This window comes from Athene noctua, chromosome 15, assembly GCF_965140245.1.
Source record: "Athene noctua chromosome 15, bAthNoc1.hap1.1, whole genome shotgun sequence".
Lineage (NCBI taxonomy): Eukaryota > Metazoa > Chordata > Aves > Strigiformes > Strigidae > Athene > Athene noctua.
Window position 1 is genome coordinate 1,971,500 of NC_134051.1, and position 20,032 is coordinate 1,991,531.

The 20,032-nt window shown below is 58.8% G+C and overlaps 1 protein-coding gene across 1 annotated transcript in view; it reads right to left on the reverse strand.

Moving 5' to 3' along the window:
- NTN3 (netrin 3) overlaps positions 1–11,049 on the reverse strand; it is a 35,261-nt gene extending 24,212 nt beyond the window's left edge. Inside the window, exons 1-2 of the mRNA XM_074919260.1 lie at positions 10,479–11,049; positions 376–1,371 (exon numbers count right to left, since the gene is read on the reverse strand). Coding sequence (XP_074775361.1) covers positions 376–1,342 — 967 coding nt within the window. The 5' untranslated portion in view covers positions 1,343–1,371; positions 10,479–11,049. The remainder of the gene's footprint in view (positions 1–375; positions 1,372–10,478) is intronic.
- Positions 11,050–20,032: the final 8,983 nt, after the last annotated feature.

Below are 20,032 nucleotides of genomic sequence, written 5' to 3' on the forward strand. Positions count from 1 at the left end.
TGCCCCAAAGCACATCTCGCAGGGGACTGCCATGATTGCCCCTCCCAGTCCATTGGCAGCTGCCCAAGGGAAACACCCCCAGCCAGGCATCCTGCATCCCATGCTGAGGTTTGCTGACCAGCTGGAAGACACTGCTGATTTTTTTGGAGGGTTTTGGGGCTTTTTCTCGTTGACAAACCATTGCACCTCTGGGGGGGCACCTGCAGCAGAAACAGGGCAGATGCTGGATTTTCTAGCACTTAGTGAAGGGGATGCTCCCCAGCATCTCCACACCAGCATGCTCCATCATTTCGGCTCAGCACCCATCACTTCCTCACCCAGTGACCTGTTTTAGAGTTTCAGCCAACGAAAAAGATTTATTTAAAAATCACTTACCCAGACATTCATTGGCCTCACGGGCACTGGCCCGCTGCCAGGGTCGGTCATAGTGGAAGGGCTTGCAGCGGTCGCACTCGGGACCCTCTGTGTTGTGCTTGCAGTCACACACCAGCTTCTGCTCCTTGTCCTTCACGCAGCGTGCCGCGTGCCCATTGCACTTGCAGCGCCCGCCAACCTGCAGCTCCCCCACCGCATAGTAATAGGGGGTTGAGCCAGTGCCCCCCTCCTCCTCACCGGTGTCCCGGCTGCCCAGGTCGCGGAAGAGATGTGGGCGGCTGAAGACCACACGGATGTCGGTGGCTGTCACCCAGTCCTGGAGCACAGGGCTGCTGTCAAAGTCCTGGGCGGACGGTCGCCCGTCAAGGGTGCTGAAGGCGATGAGCCCTCCGGTGAGGGGGTAGAGGTCGGTGAGGCCATCGGTGCAGAGGGCCTCCTGCTCATTCTGCTTGGTGACAGTGGCTTTGCTGGGCTTGCCATAGATCTTACGGCACTGGGAGGAGTAGTACTGGTAGGGCACCCAGGTCTTGCCATAGTCCATGGACTTGAGGATGGCAGTGGACTCAGGCCGGGGCGAGCAGAACTGGAGGCTGACATAGACCACCTCGAACTTCTTGCCAAGAGAGAGGGTGAGGGTGACGTTCTGGGGTGAGTGGTGGAGGGTCTCCGAGCGCCAGCATGTCATGTTGGAGGCAGTGTTGAGGTCAGTCAGGTAGGCAGGCGGGTGGGCTCGGCGGGGGTCTGAAGCATTGCAGTGCCGTGTTGGGGGCTTCCCGCACGTGCTGGAGGCTTGAACCTCCTTCCCGAAGGCAGCGTTGACAAATTCAGGGATGCAGCGCCGAGGAGCGCCGCTCTCATCGTAGCAAGGGTCTGGGGGGGTCTGCTGGGCCACAAAGGGGTTCACCGTCTGGGAGAGGCCCAGCATGGCGGTGGTGAGGAGCAGGCGCAGGAGCTGCAGGACCTCCATCCTCCTGGGGTGAGGGAAGCGGCTCTGCCCTGGAGTGAGAGCAAAGAGAGTGAATGGTGCCAGCAGCCTTGCTGGGAGTGGCACGGCCACGGCACAACTCACACAGGGAGGCTGGTAAGGGATCATGTCTGGCCCTCAACCTGTGCCCACCTTCCCACCCCACACCTACTGATGCAGCTTCCTGGGAGTGGGGCAGAAGGCAAATACTTTGGGCCGCCTTGTCCAAACCAATCCCTCACCACTCATCAGCAGGAGTCAGATACCACAGGAAATGGCGAAAGGAGCTGAGGTTTGGAAGGAGGAGGGTGAAATCAGGGTCCAGCCTTCCCTGGCCTCTTACAAACTGCCTCGGGGGTGACAGGAACATTCACGCCTGCTAGCAGCTCCGGCTGTCAGGCACAGTTCAGAGACCCCTGTAGCTGCACAGCTGCCAAGGACTAGTGGTGGGGAAGAGTTGGGGAGACCTTTCAGCTGTGACAGTAGCTGCAAACCTCAAGTTATCCAACTGCAGCCTAAAACAGCTCCTGCCAGCACAGGAGAAAGGAGCAGCAGTGAAAACACCTGTGGGGACACTTTGCAACACACAGGAGTTTGCTAGGATGAAGGCCTGGGACTCCTGAGTCCAGCACCACTTTCCATGCCACAGCCCCAGCAGCATCCTGCTGGCCATGGGCACGGTGGCTTCTCCAAGTCCCTCTTCTCCCTTCAAATCCCACCACCACACTACCAGAGTATTCCCACTGGCAGAAGGGTGTTGTTCTGTCCTCAGCCCCAAGAAACCCAGGTCTGGGTCTGGCCTGTCTGTTGACGGAGGGAAAGGCAAGGACCAAATGCAGGGCTTGGCTGGGCTCCTTTCCTGGCAGCCGCAGCACAGGGCCAGGGGATGCCAGGTGGCTCCCAAGGAGACATGGCCCATCTCCCACATTGCTGCCTTGGAGGGTGGAAGAGTGACTGGAGGTCATGACGCCTCCTGCCAGCTCCGGCTGCAGCAGGAGCATCCCACAACATGAAGATCAGCCATGCCCCATCCTTCGCATCCTGCGAACAGCCACAGCTCACTCATTTGCCAGAGAACGGCCCTGAGAGCTGCAGCTGGCAGCGGTCCCCTGAGGTGCCCAGCGGGGCAGGTGGCGTCAGCCCTGCCATCCCACATGCTTGGCCGTGTGCTGCCCGCCCCAGCCACCAAGCCGATTCCTCTGTCCTCTACCAGCCTGTGCCACAGCCAGGGTGGGTGGAGGGGATCCCCCATCATGCTCTCTCCCACTAGTAAATCCTTACAGGATGACTTGTGTCTTGTGCTTCACTCTCAGGAACGAAGCCCCATGCATGACCCAGCATAGCAGATGCTCTGCTCCTCACCTACAGTTCCCAACACCACACCTGCCTGCCCCGTTGCCCACTCCAGCCAAAGGAGACTAGCAGGGGACAGCTTGTTTCAGATTATGTGGGATTTTTTGAAAAAAGAAAAAAAGGAAAGCTGTGGGAGAAAGCTGCTCCTCTCCAGGCTGCCAAACCATTAACAGGGGGAAGTTCCTCCCTTCCCAGTCACAGTCAACTGGGCAGCCAGCGGCAGAGCCCAGCAAGGGGGGAGCAGGGACAGGGGTCTCAGCCCATCCCTGGACCTCTCCCACGGGACAAATCCTGGCCCTGCCACCTCCATGCTCTTTCCTCACTGCTTAATCCTCTGCTGATGGAAAAGGAGATGCTCACTGCTGAAAAATCAGCAGCTCCATTGGTGGTCTCTGCATTGCCCCACCAGCGCATCCCCCACCGTCCAACAGTGCTGCAGAGCTTTTCGGGGACACATCAGCCCATGGCCCGGTGGCTGGGCAGCCTGCAGGCAGCAAGACAAGGGAAGCTGTCCCTGGAGTGCCCAGAGCAGAGACCCCCTACTCGAGGAGTGTGGCATGCAGGCAAGGGCTGTGGGAGTGGAGAGGGGAGCAGCAGGGACGTAGCAGTCACCACAGGGGAGGAAGCACTGTGCCACAAGGACCAGGCAGTGAAGAGCATCCCCCGCTGCAGGCAGCCCACAGGGCTCTGTCGGGAGCCCCAGCCCCACTGCAGGCAGCTGCCTCCTGGGTGGGAGGTGAAGCCGTGGCTGCTGCAAGCTCCCCAGTGTCTGCCTGTGTGGGAACTGTTGAGTGAAGACAGCACCTGGTTAACCCCCTCAATGAAAAACTGACAGGACCATCCCCAGCATCTGCCTGGTGCTGAACAGCAAAACAGAGCCACTGCCAGCCCACAGGCAGAGCCCTGCTTCTGCACTCACACCCAGCACAGCGGGCTGCGAAATGCTGATGGACCCCCTTACAATGTCTAGCGAGACCTGGCCACACACATACCTGCGGAGACCAGCTGCCCCATCGCACCTCACACCACACATAGAGGGACCCAGCTGGGTGCAGCCACCACCACCTCCCATCTCACCAGCCCCAGGGCAGCACACAGCATGGGGACAACCCCATGGGAAGACCTCTGTGCTGGGAGGAGAGGAGAAACCCCCAGGGATGCCTCGGCAGCTGCATCCATCCACTCCAGGGGGACTCAGGGTGTATCAAACAAGGCTCCCGCTAAACCCTGCCAAGGAGGACTCTCCTCCACCCACTACCTCCTCTCTGCTACGTGGCAGCAAGGGGGTAGGGCCACACTCAAGTTTGCCACCTGCAAAGGCCTTTTAATTCCCCATTGGGTAAGACACAAAGATATGAGGAAACCCCTGCCCAGGGGAGCGAGACAGCACTAACAGCCACTGGTAGCAAGGGGAGAGCCCAGAGGCGAGGGTGTTCTGGGCAGGGCTGGGGCAGCAGGTCTAGAACCTGGGCTGGGGTTACCGCTGCTTTGGGGGCACATGGGGGGGCATGAGCATCTCCTGCCCATCCTCCCTGTCCCAGTGGGAAACTCTGTCCCTCCCACCAGCCATACCCAGGCACAAGCCCCAGAGATTTTGTGCTCAACTTCTGGGGGCTCTGCTCCTGCCAGGGAGCAGCCGCCGGGGAGCCAACGCTCGCCCAGCGGTGTATCGGCGCTGCAGAGGCAGGGCATGAATGGAAATCATTATCATCCGTGAGACCACACACAGGCACGCACGCTCCGCGCTCGGCTCACCCCATTATCCCGCTGAAAGAGAGCCGGGGCTGGTGGTCTCCGTGGGCCTCACCTCTGTATCGGAGAGGAGGGCAAGCTGCAATCTGCTCCCTTTTATGCATATTCAGCGTGACCTCGGGACTGCCGGCAAGGTGCCAGAGAGGCCTGGAGTGGGTATTTCTCTCCCCAGCCCCATCTGCCCCCCCTTTCCGCTTCCCATCTTTGCTGCCCCCAGTTCAGATCAAATGGAGACGCTGCTGACTAAGCAGGGAGAAATGGGATGAGCCCCTCGGTGATGAATCCAGCCCAGCAGCCACCTGGATCTGGCACGAGGAGGGACATAAGCGATGGGGTGCATCTCTCAGGGACAGCATCCCCAAGGTGTTCCCAGCGAGGCTCTCTGGTGGCCACCAGCAGCACCCATGGGGCTGGGGGCACACGGCAGCGGGGCTCACCCTTCCCGAGGAAGCAGCCGCCCTGCCGGCTCCTCCTCAGAAGCGGCTGCATTTTTGAGGTGGGCGATTTCCTCACTCCTCCGCTTGGGGAATGCTAACAGCCATGTGGTTTGGAAGGAAGTCACGCCGCCGTAGCGCTTCAGAAGTGCTTTAAAAAAATTAGCTACCGCATCCAACGCCTCCACACCCCTTCTCCCTACATCAATATTGCTTCCCAAGGCAACCCGCAATGTTTCCTTGCCTTGCGGGAGGCTCGTTGTGGCAATGTTCCAGCCTGCCCTACGTTCCCCTTCCCATCGCCTCCCCGGGAGGCAGTGCTGCTTGAGAGCGATTCTGGGCGCAGATGCATGCCCAGAGCTCCGGGTCTCTCGATGCTGAGCCACTGAGTGAGTGCTTTGTCCCCAAAATTGAATTAATGAGACAAGTGCAGCAGGTGAGCCAGGGCAAAGAGAGAAAACTTCCCCAAATATGGATGGTGGTGACTACAGCAGGCCCAGGGTCACCATCCAGCAGACCAGGGGCAGCGGCAGCTTTGCAGAGGTAATTACAGGATTAAGTGGAACAACACGGGGCAGGGAGGGAAGGGGGTTATTAGCCAGATTTGATCCCAGGACCTTTGCGGCACAGGAGCAGCCTTCTCTAATTAAAGCAGAGGGGGAAAGTGTGAACGGCCCAAGTGGCGCTCCACTGTCTGCTGCAGCCCTGCCACTGAAACCCGGGGGTTTAGAGGGCAGGCAATGGCTAAAGCTGAGCAGCCAGCCCTGCCTGGGTGGGGAAGGGGAAAGCCCTGAGGGATGGTAGGGAAATAGTGCTTCCCTCCTGCCTGGGACCTGCACTGTTCCCCTGTGTCCTCACTGATGCCACTGGCATGGTACAGCATGCTGGGTTTCTTCTCCAGACCAAGGCAGCATGGTGCGTGGGGTGCCTGCATCACCCGAGGCAAGCACGTGGCCTTACTTGGAACTGGTTGAGATGCGGGTGCCTGGTCCCCATGAGGTGCTGCACCACCCTGTGCACAGGGATGAGGTCCTAGGTGCCAGCACGGGTCAGGGATGGAGCCATCCACTCTCATGGGTCACCAAAAGGCTCCTAATGGCATGGCACAGCCATGGAGCAGTGGGCAGAGAAACCCCAAGCCAGAACCAAAGGACCCAAGTACTTGAGGGGATCCAGCAACTAGATCCAAAGTGCTCAGATGAGGCCGATCCACAAGGACTGCTCATCCCTGAGCTGTGCCATCCCCAGAAAAGCCCCCCAGCAGCTCAGGTTCCCTCTGAACAGAAGGGCACTGGGGGGACAGGAGGGGACTCAAAGCAGAGGAGGAATTATGTGCTCAGAGAAGCTGTAACCAGGAACAAATGATCAGAGGGTGTCCCTTAACCAGGATGTATCTGCTACCAGACCTTGCACATTCCCACCTCATTACAGGCCCTTTCTAATGAGGGCAACCCTGCTCCCTTGCCACACACGCTGTGGGAGTGACCCACTGCAGATCTGCCCCAGGCCCATGAACAGGACCCATCTCAGGTTGCTGCCGGGATTCCCATCGCCTCCCTTTCCGCTGTGGGCACTGGTCCCTCACCCACCATGCCGATGCCAGCTGGGGGATGCTTCATCCCCCCACCCTACAAGCAGAACGCATCAGGACCAAACTGTGCTCTGGCCATGGATAAATCATTCCATGTGTCGCTGGGACAAAGAAACACAACTGAAAAGTATTTAAAATGAAAGGAAAAACCCCATGCAGCCAAGGCACTGGGACCAGGCTCAGCTTTCCGGCAGGAGGGAGTGCATGCGGTGGGGAGAGGCTGAAGGGATGTGGCGCGGCGGGCAGTGCTAATCGCCTTCCCAGCCGCTAATGGAGCCACTGGTGCCCACTTGGGACGCGGCTAATGGCACCAAGGAGATGCTTCACTTTTCTTTACAAGCTCCCTCTTCTCTTTGGATATTTAAATATCGGGAGCTTCCAAGTGCATACGGACCCAGATCTGCAGAGCCGACCACTCTGCACAGCCCCTTGGGCTTTCAGCCCCTGCTCCCCAAAGTATGTGCAGCTCACGTGGGCAATTACAAGGCAGCGTCTTCCTGCAGCAGGCACTCCTGGCGATAGATACTGCAATGCACTCTGGCAGGCCAGAGCCAGAATTACACAAGCCATACGATACCCCAGCAGTGCCAGGAGACACATACAAATTACACTGCATGCAGGAAAGGATGGGCCAGATTCTGACCTCAGCCCCTTTGGCATCAGCCAGAAGTAACTCCATTCAGATCGGGCCAAACCAAGACGTAAGCGACTCCATTCAAATTTACACTAGCATACCTGTGGTCAGAATCTGGCCTGGCTTGAATTAGTTGCAGCCTGACATTACAAAAGGCAGAAACGGAGCCCAGATTTCCTAGGTTATCGAAAACAACCAAAAAAAAAAAAAAAAGGTCCACCACGAAGCACACAGTCCCCAGGCTATTCAACCATGTGCACAGAGCTGTCAAAGGCTGGATGCTCGGGTGCATCCTTGCTCACCCGTTTCAGTAACCCATAAGCCACGCTGACCATGAGAAGGAGACACTAGCATCCAGCACAGCATCCTGCTGGGTTCCCCGTGCCTGCTCTGTTTGCCAGCACCCTTTGGTAGAGGTGGTTCCACTCCTGGGAGGGGAGATTCAAGCGTGGTATCACCCATATGCTGCAGAGCTGAATAACATTTTGCTGCAACACCACTGCATCCCCCAGCCAGCGCAAGCTGGAGATCTCCTTGTGCTCCCAGTGCAACAGCAGCTCAAGGAGGCATCTGGAGCTCCTGGCCTCGCAGGAGCAGAAACCATGGCTGCCTTGATGCTACACTACTTATTAACCTCTACTACTGCTCAACTCGTTGCTTTAACCAACTCTAATCCCACCCCAGCTCCCTGAACCCCTTCACACACTCCCACCACGCTGCTCGGCTCCGCCGTGCGCTCCCGGGAGCATCCCTCAGGGTGCAGAGGGTTTTCCTCCCGCTGCTTCCTGCGGATGCACGGGACTCGTGCGGTCCCAGCCCAGAAGTCCTCATCGCTTCAACCCCTTTCCACTCCATATGGGAATAAAGTGATCTGGTTTCCATAACGTCCCTTGTTGCCTTTTCACAACATGCTGGGCACAGATGTTGAAAATAGTCTGGATGAATATTTAAAATGGTATTCAGAGATGACAACATTTGGCCAGCTTTGAAAGATCTCTCACATCGCGTAGAGGATGGCTCACGACAACGGGGCCGGAAGCATGCTGCACTTTGACATCTTCCCCCCCCCCCCCCGCCTCCTTTGGCTATTGGTACAATATTTCATGCCCCTGGTGTCACACAGCCTGTTATTGCTTGAGTGCCAGCCAAGTCTGCAGCATTTGGAAGAGGCTGTCACGTACGTTTTTAAACATCATGGGGCAAAGCGGAATATGGAAAATCTGTCGCGTTTCCATACCAAGCGCAAGTGTCCTGCGCAGGCTCAGGGAGGGGCTTGTGGGGGCACAAAATAATTGCTTCCTTATGGAGCAGGGCCTGACTAACAGGGTGGGGGGAACAGGAGGCAGAGGTGCCGCGGACACCCTTGGCATGACAGGCTGCTTCCCTCCTGAAGGAAGACGAAGCCATTTCAGCACATGCTCCAAGGTCTGTGCTGATGCTCACCTCTTTCAGGGCTGGGAAACCCTGTGCAGACCCACAGCTCCAACAGCTGCCACCCAAGGTGGGACCTCTGCTCCAGCCGCTCCAGGCTGAAGACACCATGTCCTGGTGCGCAGGGAGCAGCAGCAACGCTCCCCAGCCCAGGCTCCCAGCAGCTTGCACTTCTGGTGGGCTCTTTGCCTCAGGCCACAGTGTGCTGAGCTGCATCCCTAGGTCTGGCTTCTTTCTTCCCCAGGCTGCAGATTCACCTTAGCTCCTTTCCAACCCAGCATTACATCTGCCCTCTTCTCTGCAGGGACCCAACTCACCTTCTTCCTTCCACATGCACGTGAAGGAAGAAGGGATGTTGGGACCCCTGCAGCCCACCCTGCTCTTGGACTGCTGGACCTCCTGTCCCCTCACCGATTGCTCCAACCAGGTGGTCAGAAAAGCACAGCAGCTCCCTCTGTTTTATAAACGGGATATTGCAGAAAAAAAGAAAAAAAAAGTTGCCCTCCATCCATCCAAACATCTTGGTGAGTATTTTGGAGCATGGCTCTAGCCACATCCCTGCTGCCCTGGTTACAGGTAGCTCCAGCCTCTCCAGGCTTTGAGAGCAGGCAACAGTGAAGTCGGCCAGGGAAGAAGGGTCTGTGTCATTTCCAGCCACCCAGGGTTTGCACATCCAGGTCTACCCTCAGTATCATCTCAGCCCGACTACAGGTCCACACCAATGGCATGGATGGAGGAGGGGACACTCAGCCTGGCTTACGTCCCGTACGTTTGTGGCATGAGCTCACCGAGAGAGGGGAATCCATGCACAAGGCAAGCCAGAGGACCGTGGTGCTGCCCGAGGAGCTCCTGGCCCTGCCCACGGGGCCCCTGCTCCGAGCGCGCCAAGCGAGGCAGCAGACTGCTGAGCACCGTGTGCCTCATCACACCAGTTATTCCTTATCCTAAGAAAGGAAAGGTATTTCCATCCACCCACTCTCCAGTGGGTCGGGGAAGCTGTGGGCATGAGGAGCGTTTTGAAGAAATAAGGATTCAGCAGCTCCAAGAGAGAAAAGCAAAAGCAAGCCCACCAAAGGTAGCCAGCCTTCCCTTCTCCCTGTGCCACCGCTCTCGTACATCGCCTCGGCCAGAACCGCTGGCCCTTGCCGCGGCTGTGGTTTGGGGTAGGGTGCCGAGGGGTCTCAACCAGCTTAGCTCCAGGGCTGCAACACAGCCGAGTACGTGGCGCAAGAGCTATTTCCAGAGCGAACCCACCCTCCGATCTGCCCCGCAGAGGGGTCTCCCCGAGGCAGCCGTGCTGGGAAGGGACCAGCAACATCCCCAAGCCTGGGCTGGCAGCAAGGGTGAAGCCACCCTGCCGCGGTGCCCGGTGGCTTTGTGCCGGCACAGACCTTCCGAGCGGATAAAGGCCTCCGCCACCCGCCGGAGCCGCGGGCAGGGAGAGCACGTGCGTGTCCTCTGCCCGGTCCGCCAGGGCTGGCACCGCAGGCAGCGGCCTGGCAGCGCTCCCGCCGCTGCCTGCACCCACGCCCGAGGTGGGGCCGGGGCTCAGCCACTGGGGAGGCTCCGGTCCCCCCCGGCTGCTCCGCGGCCAGGCCACGGCTGCCACACCGCGAGGCTTCGTGCAGCGCCGAGCACCCCCGGTTCCCCGGGGCGGCGACAGCGAGCCTGGCCGGGCCGAAGCGCGGAGCGGCGGCTGGAGCTGCCCGGGGCCGGGAGCGGGGCTCGGCCGTGCCGGGCTGCGGGCGGGCGGGCGGCTCTCCCGGCCCCGCCGCGGGGAGGTCCCGTTTTCGGCGGTGAAAGGATGGAAAGGGAAATAAAGGGAGGGTGGAGAGGGGGGGGAAGAGGGAGGAATAAAAGGCAACGAGGGAGGGAGCGGCGGGGAGGAGAGCAGGGAGCTGCTCGGCCGGGGCCGCCAGCGCCGAAGTTGGAGGAGCAGCTTACCGCGGCCGGGCAGGTAGCGGGGTCGGTCCGGGCAGCAGGTCTGGGATCGAGGCGGCGAGAGGAGCCGGGGCCGCCGCAACAGCAGGGCGGGCGGCGGGGCGTGGGGGCAGCTCCCCCTTCCCTTGGCTGATCGCAACACACACACACAAAAAGGAAAAAAAAGAAAAAAAAAAAAAAAAAAAAAAGAGCAATAACAACAAATTGCCAGGGAAAGTGGCGGGCGAAAAGAGAAAGCAAAATAAGGCGAAATAGTGGAAAGCGGGAGTGCTGCTCCCGGTGGTGCGGGCGGGTCCCCAGCGCCGTGCCCGCAGCCGGCCGTGCTCCCGCCCGCTCCGCCGCACCGCCCGCGGCTGCTCCGGCTGCGGGAGGGAGGGAGGGAGGAGGGAGGAAGGGAGGGAGGCGGCAGGGAAGGGAAAAAAAGGAGAGGAAAGGGAAAAACAAAACAAAACAAAAAAAAAAAGAAGAAGAAAAAGAAAATCAAGAAGTGGAGAAACTGAGCCCCGACCGCTGCCTGAAAGCGGAGTAAAAAGGCTCCAATAAATCCCGGGTTGAAAAGAAGGGAAAAGTCACCTCCCCGAGGAAATCAGAAGCAGATTTCGAGCCATTTAATCACATGCAGGGAGGTGTGTGTGCGTGTGTGCGCCGCCCGCCGCGGCGCTGCCAGCCCTGCCTCCGCCCTCCCGCCGCCGCGGCCGCCCCGCCGGGAGCGGAGCGGGGAAGGGGCCGGCAGCGGAGCGGCCCGGGAGGGGAAGAAGGGGCCGCCCCACCGGCGGACAGCCCTCCCCGTCGGGGCACCGCCGCGGGGGTCCCGGGGGCCGCGGGCTCCCACCTGCCGTCCCCGGGAATTTTCTTTGCCCGGAGCGGGTCCATCACCCCGGGCGTGCCGGTGGCTCCGGAGCGGCAGCTCGGCCCGCCAAGGGCTCAGCCGGTGCCGCGAGGAAGGCAGCGGATAATCCTCCCCCTGCTTCCCAAAGCAGAAGAAATGAGGGATTTACCAGGCGGGGAGCAGCCTCCTCTTACGGAGGAGGATGGAGTCTCTGCTCCATCCCGTGATGCGGGGGCTTTTCACGTGCTGCTGCACCGGGGCCAGCCTTGGCTTCTGATTTTTGGTCGGGGGGGAAGGAGAAAGGGGGGCATTTCCACTGCGGGAGGCTGCCCAGCACAGATGCCTCTGGGCTTCCCCAGGACCGTCTGCCCCGCGCCATCCCCAGGCCACCTGCGAGCAAGCAGGGCAGGAAAAAGGTGAAACTAATTTAATCAGCGTTTGTGTGAGGCGGTGGAGGAGAGCAGAAAACCTGGACCTGGATCCCTTTGCTCACTGGGGTCGTGTTCACAGTACTGCGGCCCCCATATCCTCCGGCTTGGCCTGGGGAACATCCTTCCCATTGCCCTTGCAATGGGTGCGGGGACTGAGGAGGGCTCCAGAGGTGGGGTGAAGGGCAAGATGCCAGTACGGGGCTCCCCCGTTACACTCAAGGCCGCCAGCCAGCATCGCCCTGCTCCCGGAGGAGCCCTGGTTACCCACATCCTGTAGCTCCGGGGCAGCAGGTTGCAGGAGAAGCTCTCTCCCAGCCGGCTGGCAGATGCTGAAGGAGGAGACCCCAGCTGGCCACGAGTCCCAGGGGAAACGTTGTTTGCTGCTCTCAGCCTTGTTGCACAAAATGCATTTTCGCCCTACTCCAGCAGCAGGGCCGTGGATAAAGAAGGGCAAAGCCACCAGATGACAGGGCAGAGGAGACCCAGGCTATGGACAGAGGAACCTCAAGGCTCTCTAAATCTGATGCCACGCGTGTCCTGCAGCTCCAGTGTATCTCTTGGGGATGCTCGTGTTATTTGGAGAGCCAAGAGGCCAAGCCACAAGCCACAAAGCCTCAGCAGCCCTGGTGCAGATCCCAGAAGGGAAGCAAGTGCAGGGCCAGGGTTTGCCTTGCATGGGGCCAGACAGAAATGCAGGGCAGAGCCAGGCCACCGACTGTCAGGAAAGTGTGAAGCTTTGTGCAGGGGCTGGGAACAGGCTGGGATGACTAAGGCAAGGTAGCAAAAGGGGTCTCCAAGATCCTGAGGTGATGCAAAGCAGGAGTTGTCCCAGGGATGGATGTGAAGCCATTTACCTCATCAGAAAGCACAAGAACTACCACAAATGTGAGCTGTGATGCTGAGCCAGCCTGGCCTGGATGCTCCAGGGGGCTGCATCATCTCAGTGCTGCTGCTTTCATGGTCAGAGGATGGTGTTGGCCACCCCACTCTGTGGCCCAAACATGATGTTAGAGGCACTGGCCACTGTAAGAGAAATCCTGGGACTGCTGTCCACGGGCCTTACACCAGTGAAAGCCCAGATGAGGAGGGCAGAAGCTGTTGCCTGATTCCCCATTTCCACTGTTACCTGCACATTCCTTCTTTTCAGGATAGAGAGCCCTAGAAAAAAAAGATTGGTTTGGCAAACAGGCAGGGGTGAGGATGTCAGCAGGGATGGGACATTTGCTGTAGTGGGAGTTGGACTGTTGAGACCCCGCTGGGTGTCCCTCAGCTCACCAACATTACCATGAATAGGGTGCCTGATGCTCACTGCCATCCTGGGCAGGTTTGTGAGGGCTGGGAGGAGGGGAGGGCGAATGCACTGTGTGGTTTCTGTCACCCTGGTGTCTGCAGGAGGCTCTGCCCCCTGTTCTGTGTGCGCATCCATTCCTGCTCCTTGTGCCAGGTGAAGGCACGACATCTGGTGCCAGCCAGGATTCCCATAAAGGAAGGACATGGACATCCATGAGCTGTTGGACCAAAAGCTGTGGCTCTGGCAGTGAGTCTGCTGGGGCAGATAAGAACCACAGAGTGGTTTGTGTTGAAGTGGCCTTTAAAGATCATCTAGTCCAACCCTGCTGCAGGGAAATCTTTCATTAGACTGGGTTGCTCAAAGCCCTGTCCAACTTAACTTCGAACGCTTCCAAGCACGGGGAAGCTGGGCAAACTTCTCTGGGCAAGCTGTTCAGTGTCTCACCACCCTCACAGTAAAGAATTTCTTCCTTATGTCCAATCTGAACACACCCTCTGCCAGTTTAAATCCTCTGCCCCTTGCCCTGCCGCTGCAGGCCCTGGTAAGCAGTCTCTCTCCATCTTTCTTGTAATCCCTCTTTATATATTGAAAGGCTGCAGCAAGGGCTCCCCGGAGCCTCCTCTCCTTCCAGGCTGAACAACCCTAACTCTCACGCCCTTTCTGCACTCAGTCTCCGCGACAAACACACACACACAGAGCCGGTCCGGCCCCGCGGAGCACTGGCTTGGCCGTTGCTTTTGAGCGCAGAGAGCTCCGGAGCACTCGCGGCTCGGGCTTGGAGCCCCGGCGGCCCCCTCCGGCCCCGGCGCGGCGGCAGAGGCCGATGCGCGGCCTTCGCTTGCCCTCTGCTGGGCTGGGCTCGTCGAGCCGCGGCACCCGGCCCGGCGGCGGGGCCAGCGGGGGACCTGGGGCCGGGCGGCGGGAACCGGGCTCAGCAAAACCCGCTGCAGACGATGCGCCGGACTGTAGTTCGGTCCCCGGTCCGCCCGGGCAGACAGGACCCGTGTCACCGCTACAGCTCGGGTCACAGCCCGGCCCGGCGCAGTCAGGGCAGGACAATGGTCACCGGAGCGGGGTGCAGGAAGGCACGGCGATGCGAGGGCCAGGCACCCCAAGGCTGTGCCACTTGCCAGACCTGCAGCAGGACAGCCCCAGCCCCCAGCCCCGCCGGAGGAAGGAGAAGGTGGAGGCACCGGGCAGCACCAGCCCCCTTGCTGCCTCCTCATCCCAGCGAGAGGTGGAGATTCACACTGCCAAGCAGGCTCCTGCCCTCTTGCTGGGCAGGCAGGGAAGAGACGCTATTTACCACCTTCCCCGAGTCCTTCTTTAATCTCTTCACTGGCGAAGGAAGAGATTTGCTGCCAGGAGGGAAGACTCTTCCTTCGGCTGGTCCCAGCAGACCCCTGCCCCAGTGCAGTGAGAGAAGAGGATCCCCTTTTTGCCACCAGGTCATCTTCAGGGTGATTCCATAATTCTCATGTTTCCATTCTTTCGGTGTCATTTTCAAAGGGATGCTCTGCGCCTCACTTGCCTTGCTGGGCTGCCAGTCTCCTGGCATACAGATCTCCCTTCCCATGCTGTTTTCAGCGCCTGGCCCCACACCTGGTTTCTTCTGTCCCCAGCTGTCCCCAGGAACCGAAACGTGGTCTTCCCAGGGCATGCAGAGAGGTACAAACACCCTGCCTCACTGGGTGTGTTTTGGCCAAGGAATTCTGCTGCTGCTCCATCACCTGTGGCTAACCAGCCCTTGGCAGTCTGTCCCCTCCAGCCCTGAGCCTCCTGCTCACAACCAGCCATCCTGCAGGCCCAGCACACCCACGATGCACTCAGGCCCTTCCTCTCGCTCTGCATGGCCGGAGAACAGAGACCTCCCAGGCTGCCTGCCCACCCTGAGGTCCAGGTGCAGTCAGTGACCACAGTTTGAGCACAATGGGGATTTAATAGGGGCAGCATAAATGGGCCTTTTCCGAGGACCAGTACCACTGCTCTGTGCCATGACAACTCTGACACCCAGAAGAGCTGATGGGAGCGGCTCACAGGAAGGTTTTCAGGTCTGGGTGCCCCTATGAGCCTGTGTAAAATCAGCATGACATTGTCACGGGCAGAAATGCAGACAGACATACACCTTCGCCTCTGCCTGCTGTCTCCCAGGGGAAAGCCGACCATCTGGGGCTTGAGTCTCATTTATACATGAGCCATTTCACCACTGACATAAATACTCGTTTCCAGGCATAAGCAGGTACAAGAGCCAGACCCCGGTGGAGATAGGGACTGTCGGTTGAAAGGTGTGCAATGAACTTGGCTTGGGAAAAAGAAACAAGGTGCAGCATCGCTGCAACATCCTGCACATAACACCACTGTGATGTTACTTGGATTTTTTTCCCTGCCTCAACCCTGCCCACCCCGAGGATGCTGTACATTAACATCGCACAGGGCAGGACTGGAGCTGGAGCTAACGGCCCCAGGCCACGCGCTGGGGCTGAGCGAGGGCCAGCCTGCCCTGCAGCTTCCCCGGGAGGATGGAGCTGGGGAGAGGCTGGCGGAATGCTGAACCCGTGGCAGTCTATGCTCAGGTGATGCACCCGTGCCAGCTGTAGCACAGCCATCACCGTTGTGGGCTGGGCGGATGCTGCGGGAGGAGGGTGCAGAGGAAAGATGTGCAGCCCCTCCCCAAACACCCTCCATGTCCCCCGCAAGCTGCGCTCTGCAGGCACCTCAGGCATCTCTTCCAGCCTGTGGCTGCCCTCACCCCATCATGCAGGGACTGGTCCCAGCTCAGCTTACTGCCACGCTGCAGACATGCCCCGGGCAATGCTGAATGTGATGAGCAAGCCCTGCTGCACCGCAGGCCCCCAGACCTCGCAAGCAGCTGTAGTGGGGGTCAGGAATTGATTTCGCGTCTCTTTCCCTCTCTTGGCAGCTTTTGTATCTGCAAGCCCTGACCCTGGCACTTTCCAGACAGGCTGTGGTTCCTTTTTACCTACTCCCATTCCTGCACCACTGCGGGGCGGCTGCGTGTGCAGATCGCTCGGGAATTTTGTCACCCCACTTTACAATCCCGCCTGCGGCCATCCCCTGCTTTGCAGTGACCGCTACGGCAGCCAGCGCGTCCCTTCCCCGCGGCAGGCAAAGGGACACGCGTGTCCCGAGCTGTGCCCAGAGGTGCAGCGGCAGCAGCGGGCGGCGGCGGGGAGACCCCCGGCTGCGGGTGCGGGGCCTGGTGCGGCCCGGCACGGCAGCCGCGAGGTGGTGCCGTTTCCCCGCAGCTGCGGCCCCGCAGCCCCGGAGCGGCCCCGGCTCCTCGGCGCTGGGGCGGGGAGAGGCTCCGGCAGCCGGGGAGCGTTTCCGTGTGCGGTGTCTCGCGTGCCTGCGCCTGGGATGGCGGGAGGCTCCACGCGTGGCTCCACGGACGCCTGCCATCAGCCTCTCTGCTGAGGAGGGCTACGGGGATGCAGAGCAAGGACTTCTGCTGGAAAACAACTCATCTGACCTCATTTAACCAAGGAACCAGCAACAGGACAAGAGGGAATGGCCTCAAGCTGCCCAGGGCAGGGTCAGGCTGGCTCTGAGGAAGGATTTCTGTGCAGAAGGGGCTGTTGGGCGTTGGAATGGGCTGCCCAGGGCAGGGGGGAGTCCCCATCCCTGGAGGGGTTGAAGAGTCGGGTTTACCCAGAGCTGAGGGATCTGATGAAGTTGGGAACAGTCAGTGTGAGATTAATGGTTGCACTAGGTGATCTCCAAGGTCTTTTCCAACCTAGATGATTCTGATTCTGTGACCTCTGAGCATTGCTTTTCAGGGACCCAAACGCTGTCCACAGGCCTGAAGTCATCAGCAAACCTCGGCTTTAGCACCAGGAGCACTTTTAATGAGCCTCATCGGGTACCTCAGCATCTTCAGGTGCTGGGAGCCCTACTCCTGTCTGCTCCCACTGCCCAGCTCCAGGCAGGTGCCCATCAACCTTGGGCTTACTCCAGGGATATGGCGGAGCTGGGCAATGTCCTTGTGCATTGGAGTCTGAGCTATGTCAGCTGGTGGGTAACACCTCGGCTGCAGCACTGAAGGGGTTGGCGTTTACCACAGAAGTGGCTGCTGATGTTGCAGTTGGAGCACAGCAAGTTCCTGGTGTCACAGGGGTGTTCCCAGCGAGACACTGAGGGAAGAGGTCCACAAACCTGCCTGGCAGATGGTGGCTGTCCTGTGTGAACTGGGAGCAGCTCTCTAGGCTGGCTCTGGCATGGCTGGGGTTGAGGTTTGGCTTGTGTCTTGTTTGCTCCAAACCAATTCAGCCTTTAGTGTTTGGGTAGATTTGGGCTGGGATTCCAGAAAGCCTCAGCAGCTTTGGCGCTGCCTCTGCCGCTCAGTCAGGCACAGCACAGGGGGGCCTTGGTTTGCTCCCAGCCTGCTGCTGGGACCACAAGTCACAGCATGGAGATGCCAGTCCAGGTCTCAAAGCAGCAGGGCCTGCTGCTGCTCAAACTTGACTCAGCAGTGCCCTGCGGTCTCTGCTAGCTGCCTGCAGCTCCAGAGCCTGCTCAGTTGCAAGCAGCAGCAACTTATGTGATGTAAACAGATCCCTGTTTCTTTGAATTGGTGGTGGTGGGATTTAAATGCCTGCTTCCTTGTGCTCTTCACGAGTGCTGGCACATGAGCAGGCCCATAGGGATGCAGGTGATTCCTGGGAGGCAGCAGAAGGAGCATGAGCACCTGGTCAAATTGATGTGCCGGCAGGATCAGCCGTTTGTGCCCTGCCAGCATCATCACAGCCAGTGGAGGCTGTGGAGCACATCCCTGCTCCCAGTGGCGCGGGGCGGAGCACGACACCCTCCCGAAGCGAGTGTGTACAAATGGGGTGTGCAGGCATTTTCCAAGCACGGCTGCTGCCGTGTTGCCAAAGCCCCTCATTGCAGCACCCCACATGGGCCAGCGTGCCCCCACCCTCAGCCCTCAGTGTGGCTCTTGCTGGGGCTACAGGTGGGCAGAGTGCTCATGGTGGGGTTGGCCCCACTCCTCCTGTTTGGGCAGGTCACCTCTCCACCCAGCCTCTGCTGATGGTCCTGGGGCTGAGCTCCCACGGGGCGAGAGCCCAGGGTGCCTTGGCATGGCCGTGTCACAACAAACAGACAGTACAGGCCCCGTGGAATTGGAGAAAGGTCTTTGAAGCTCTCCTGGAAATGTGTCTGTCTGTAAAGTGGTGGTGGTACCTGGCCAGCAGCCACAGGGAGGGCTGGGGGGAGCAGGGATACCAGGGGAAGGGCTGGGCAAAGGGTTGGGAAGGAGGGGCCAGGGCAAACAGGGAGAGAAGGAAGGCAGGAGAGGGAGAGGAGAAGTGGGAGGGAAAGGAGGGGAAAGAAGCTCATAGGAAAGCAGAGTGCAAAGGGGGAAGAGAAGAAAGACGGGTTGGGGGGAAGAGAGACACACAGAGACACAGAGTTTTGTAACAACTTAAATTCATTCCAGACAATGTCCAAGGAGCCCTGGCAGCACGGGTTGAAACAAACCCTGCCTTTGATTTTATGAGTTCATTATATGTTGTTTGGGACAGTGATTCACGCGTCTTGGCTGCTTCACATTTTCCCTTGTGTCACAAATGAAGAGGGGACCACGAGATGGATTCTTTGGGTGGAAAATATTCCCTCAATTGTTAGGTAGATGTCTCTGTGCCATGTAGAGGTCCCAGGAGAGTGGTCTCCTGGGCTGCCCCAGCTCTCCACACAGCACACACAACTACTGTGCCTTGTGTCTTGCTCTCTCTTAAAGGGAAAGCACTGGGACCAGCTGGGCAGAAGGAGGCGAGAAGATGCCTGGTGGTGGCTACACATGTCCTGCACTCGCCCTTCCCTGTGAAACACAGGATGGGCCAGAGCACAACCACCTGGGAGAGCTCAGACTCATCTGGGGAGGAGATGCAGCCACCAAGGACGGTCCTGTGAGAACAGAGTCCCAGAGCCCATGTCTCCCGAGGGTGAGAGAGGGTGATCCCAGGGCCACAGCCCCAGACTCCGGGACCACACCACGTTCACACTGCAGCACTGCCGCGGGTGTTCCTTACCTCCGTCCCCATCCCAAGAGCATCACTGCTCTTACTGGTTGTTGCTGCCTGAAGGTATGAGGTGCTGGATGAGCTACAGGGAAAACCATGCAGGAACGGGTTGGTGGCTTTCCTGGACCATACTGGTTGAATGTATGCATGACTCTAATATGGTCAGAAAAATAACAAATTTTGCCTGAGCCAACAAAGTTTGCATTGGAGCTGATTGAAAAACACCAATGACTTGGTTGGGTATTGTTACTATTTTTACTTTCCTGTGTCATTTCAGGTTTTCCAGTGAAAGGAAGAGAAAAATGCACTGATTTTTAAAACATGTTGTTGGTAGAGAAAATACAGGCCTCAGAAACGGAAAGCTTTTTGACCAGCATTTTCTGGTTTGGATTTATAATTTCTCTTCCAAACCCAGAAAAATTTCAGTAGAATTTTTCATTTTGACCAGAAAGCCATTTTTTGGTGTGGTCAGTTCTAGCCTGAGCCCTGGGAAATGACAGCACTTCTAACCTGAACGGCCATGACCCAGCCTGCAGAGCTCCCCACGCTGGTGTATCTTACACTGACCAGCGTAGAAGGTGCCACGAAGATCCACACACTCCTCATTGGGGCGTGGAAACTTTTGCACAGATCTGGATTAGATCGTGGGGAGAGCTGAGACTCACAAGCTTGTGCTGGTGCCAGATAAGCTTCATGTTGACACCCAGGTAGAAACGCCATGCAGAAGTCCACCTTGAGGTGGCAAGCAGGACAAGAAGCGCTGAAGTGCAGTTGCTGAAAGCTCGTAGGCCAGTAGTGGAGGACTGATAGCCCAGCCCTGCAACCACAGAGATGCCCTGCTCCAAATGAATCCCAGAGACTCGGTTACCCCACACTCCCTTCTTCTTTCAGGCCTGGGCTAAGGCACTGCCAGTCCTGCAGGGAGTCTCTTCTGAGGATAAAGTGCAGTCTTTATTCTGCTGGCA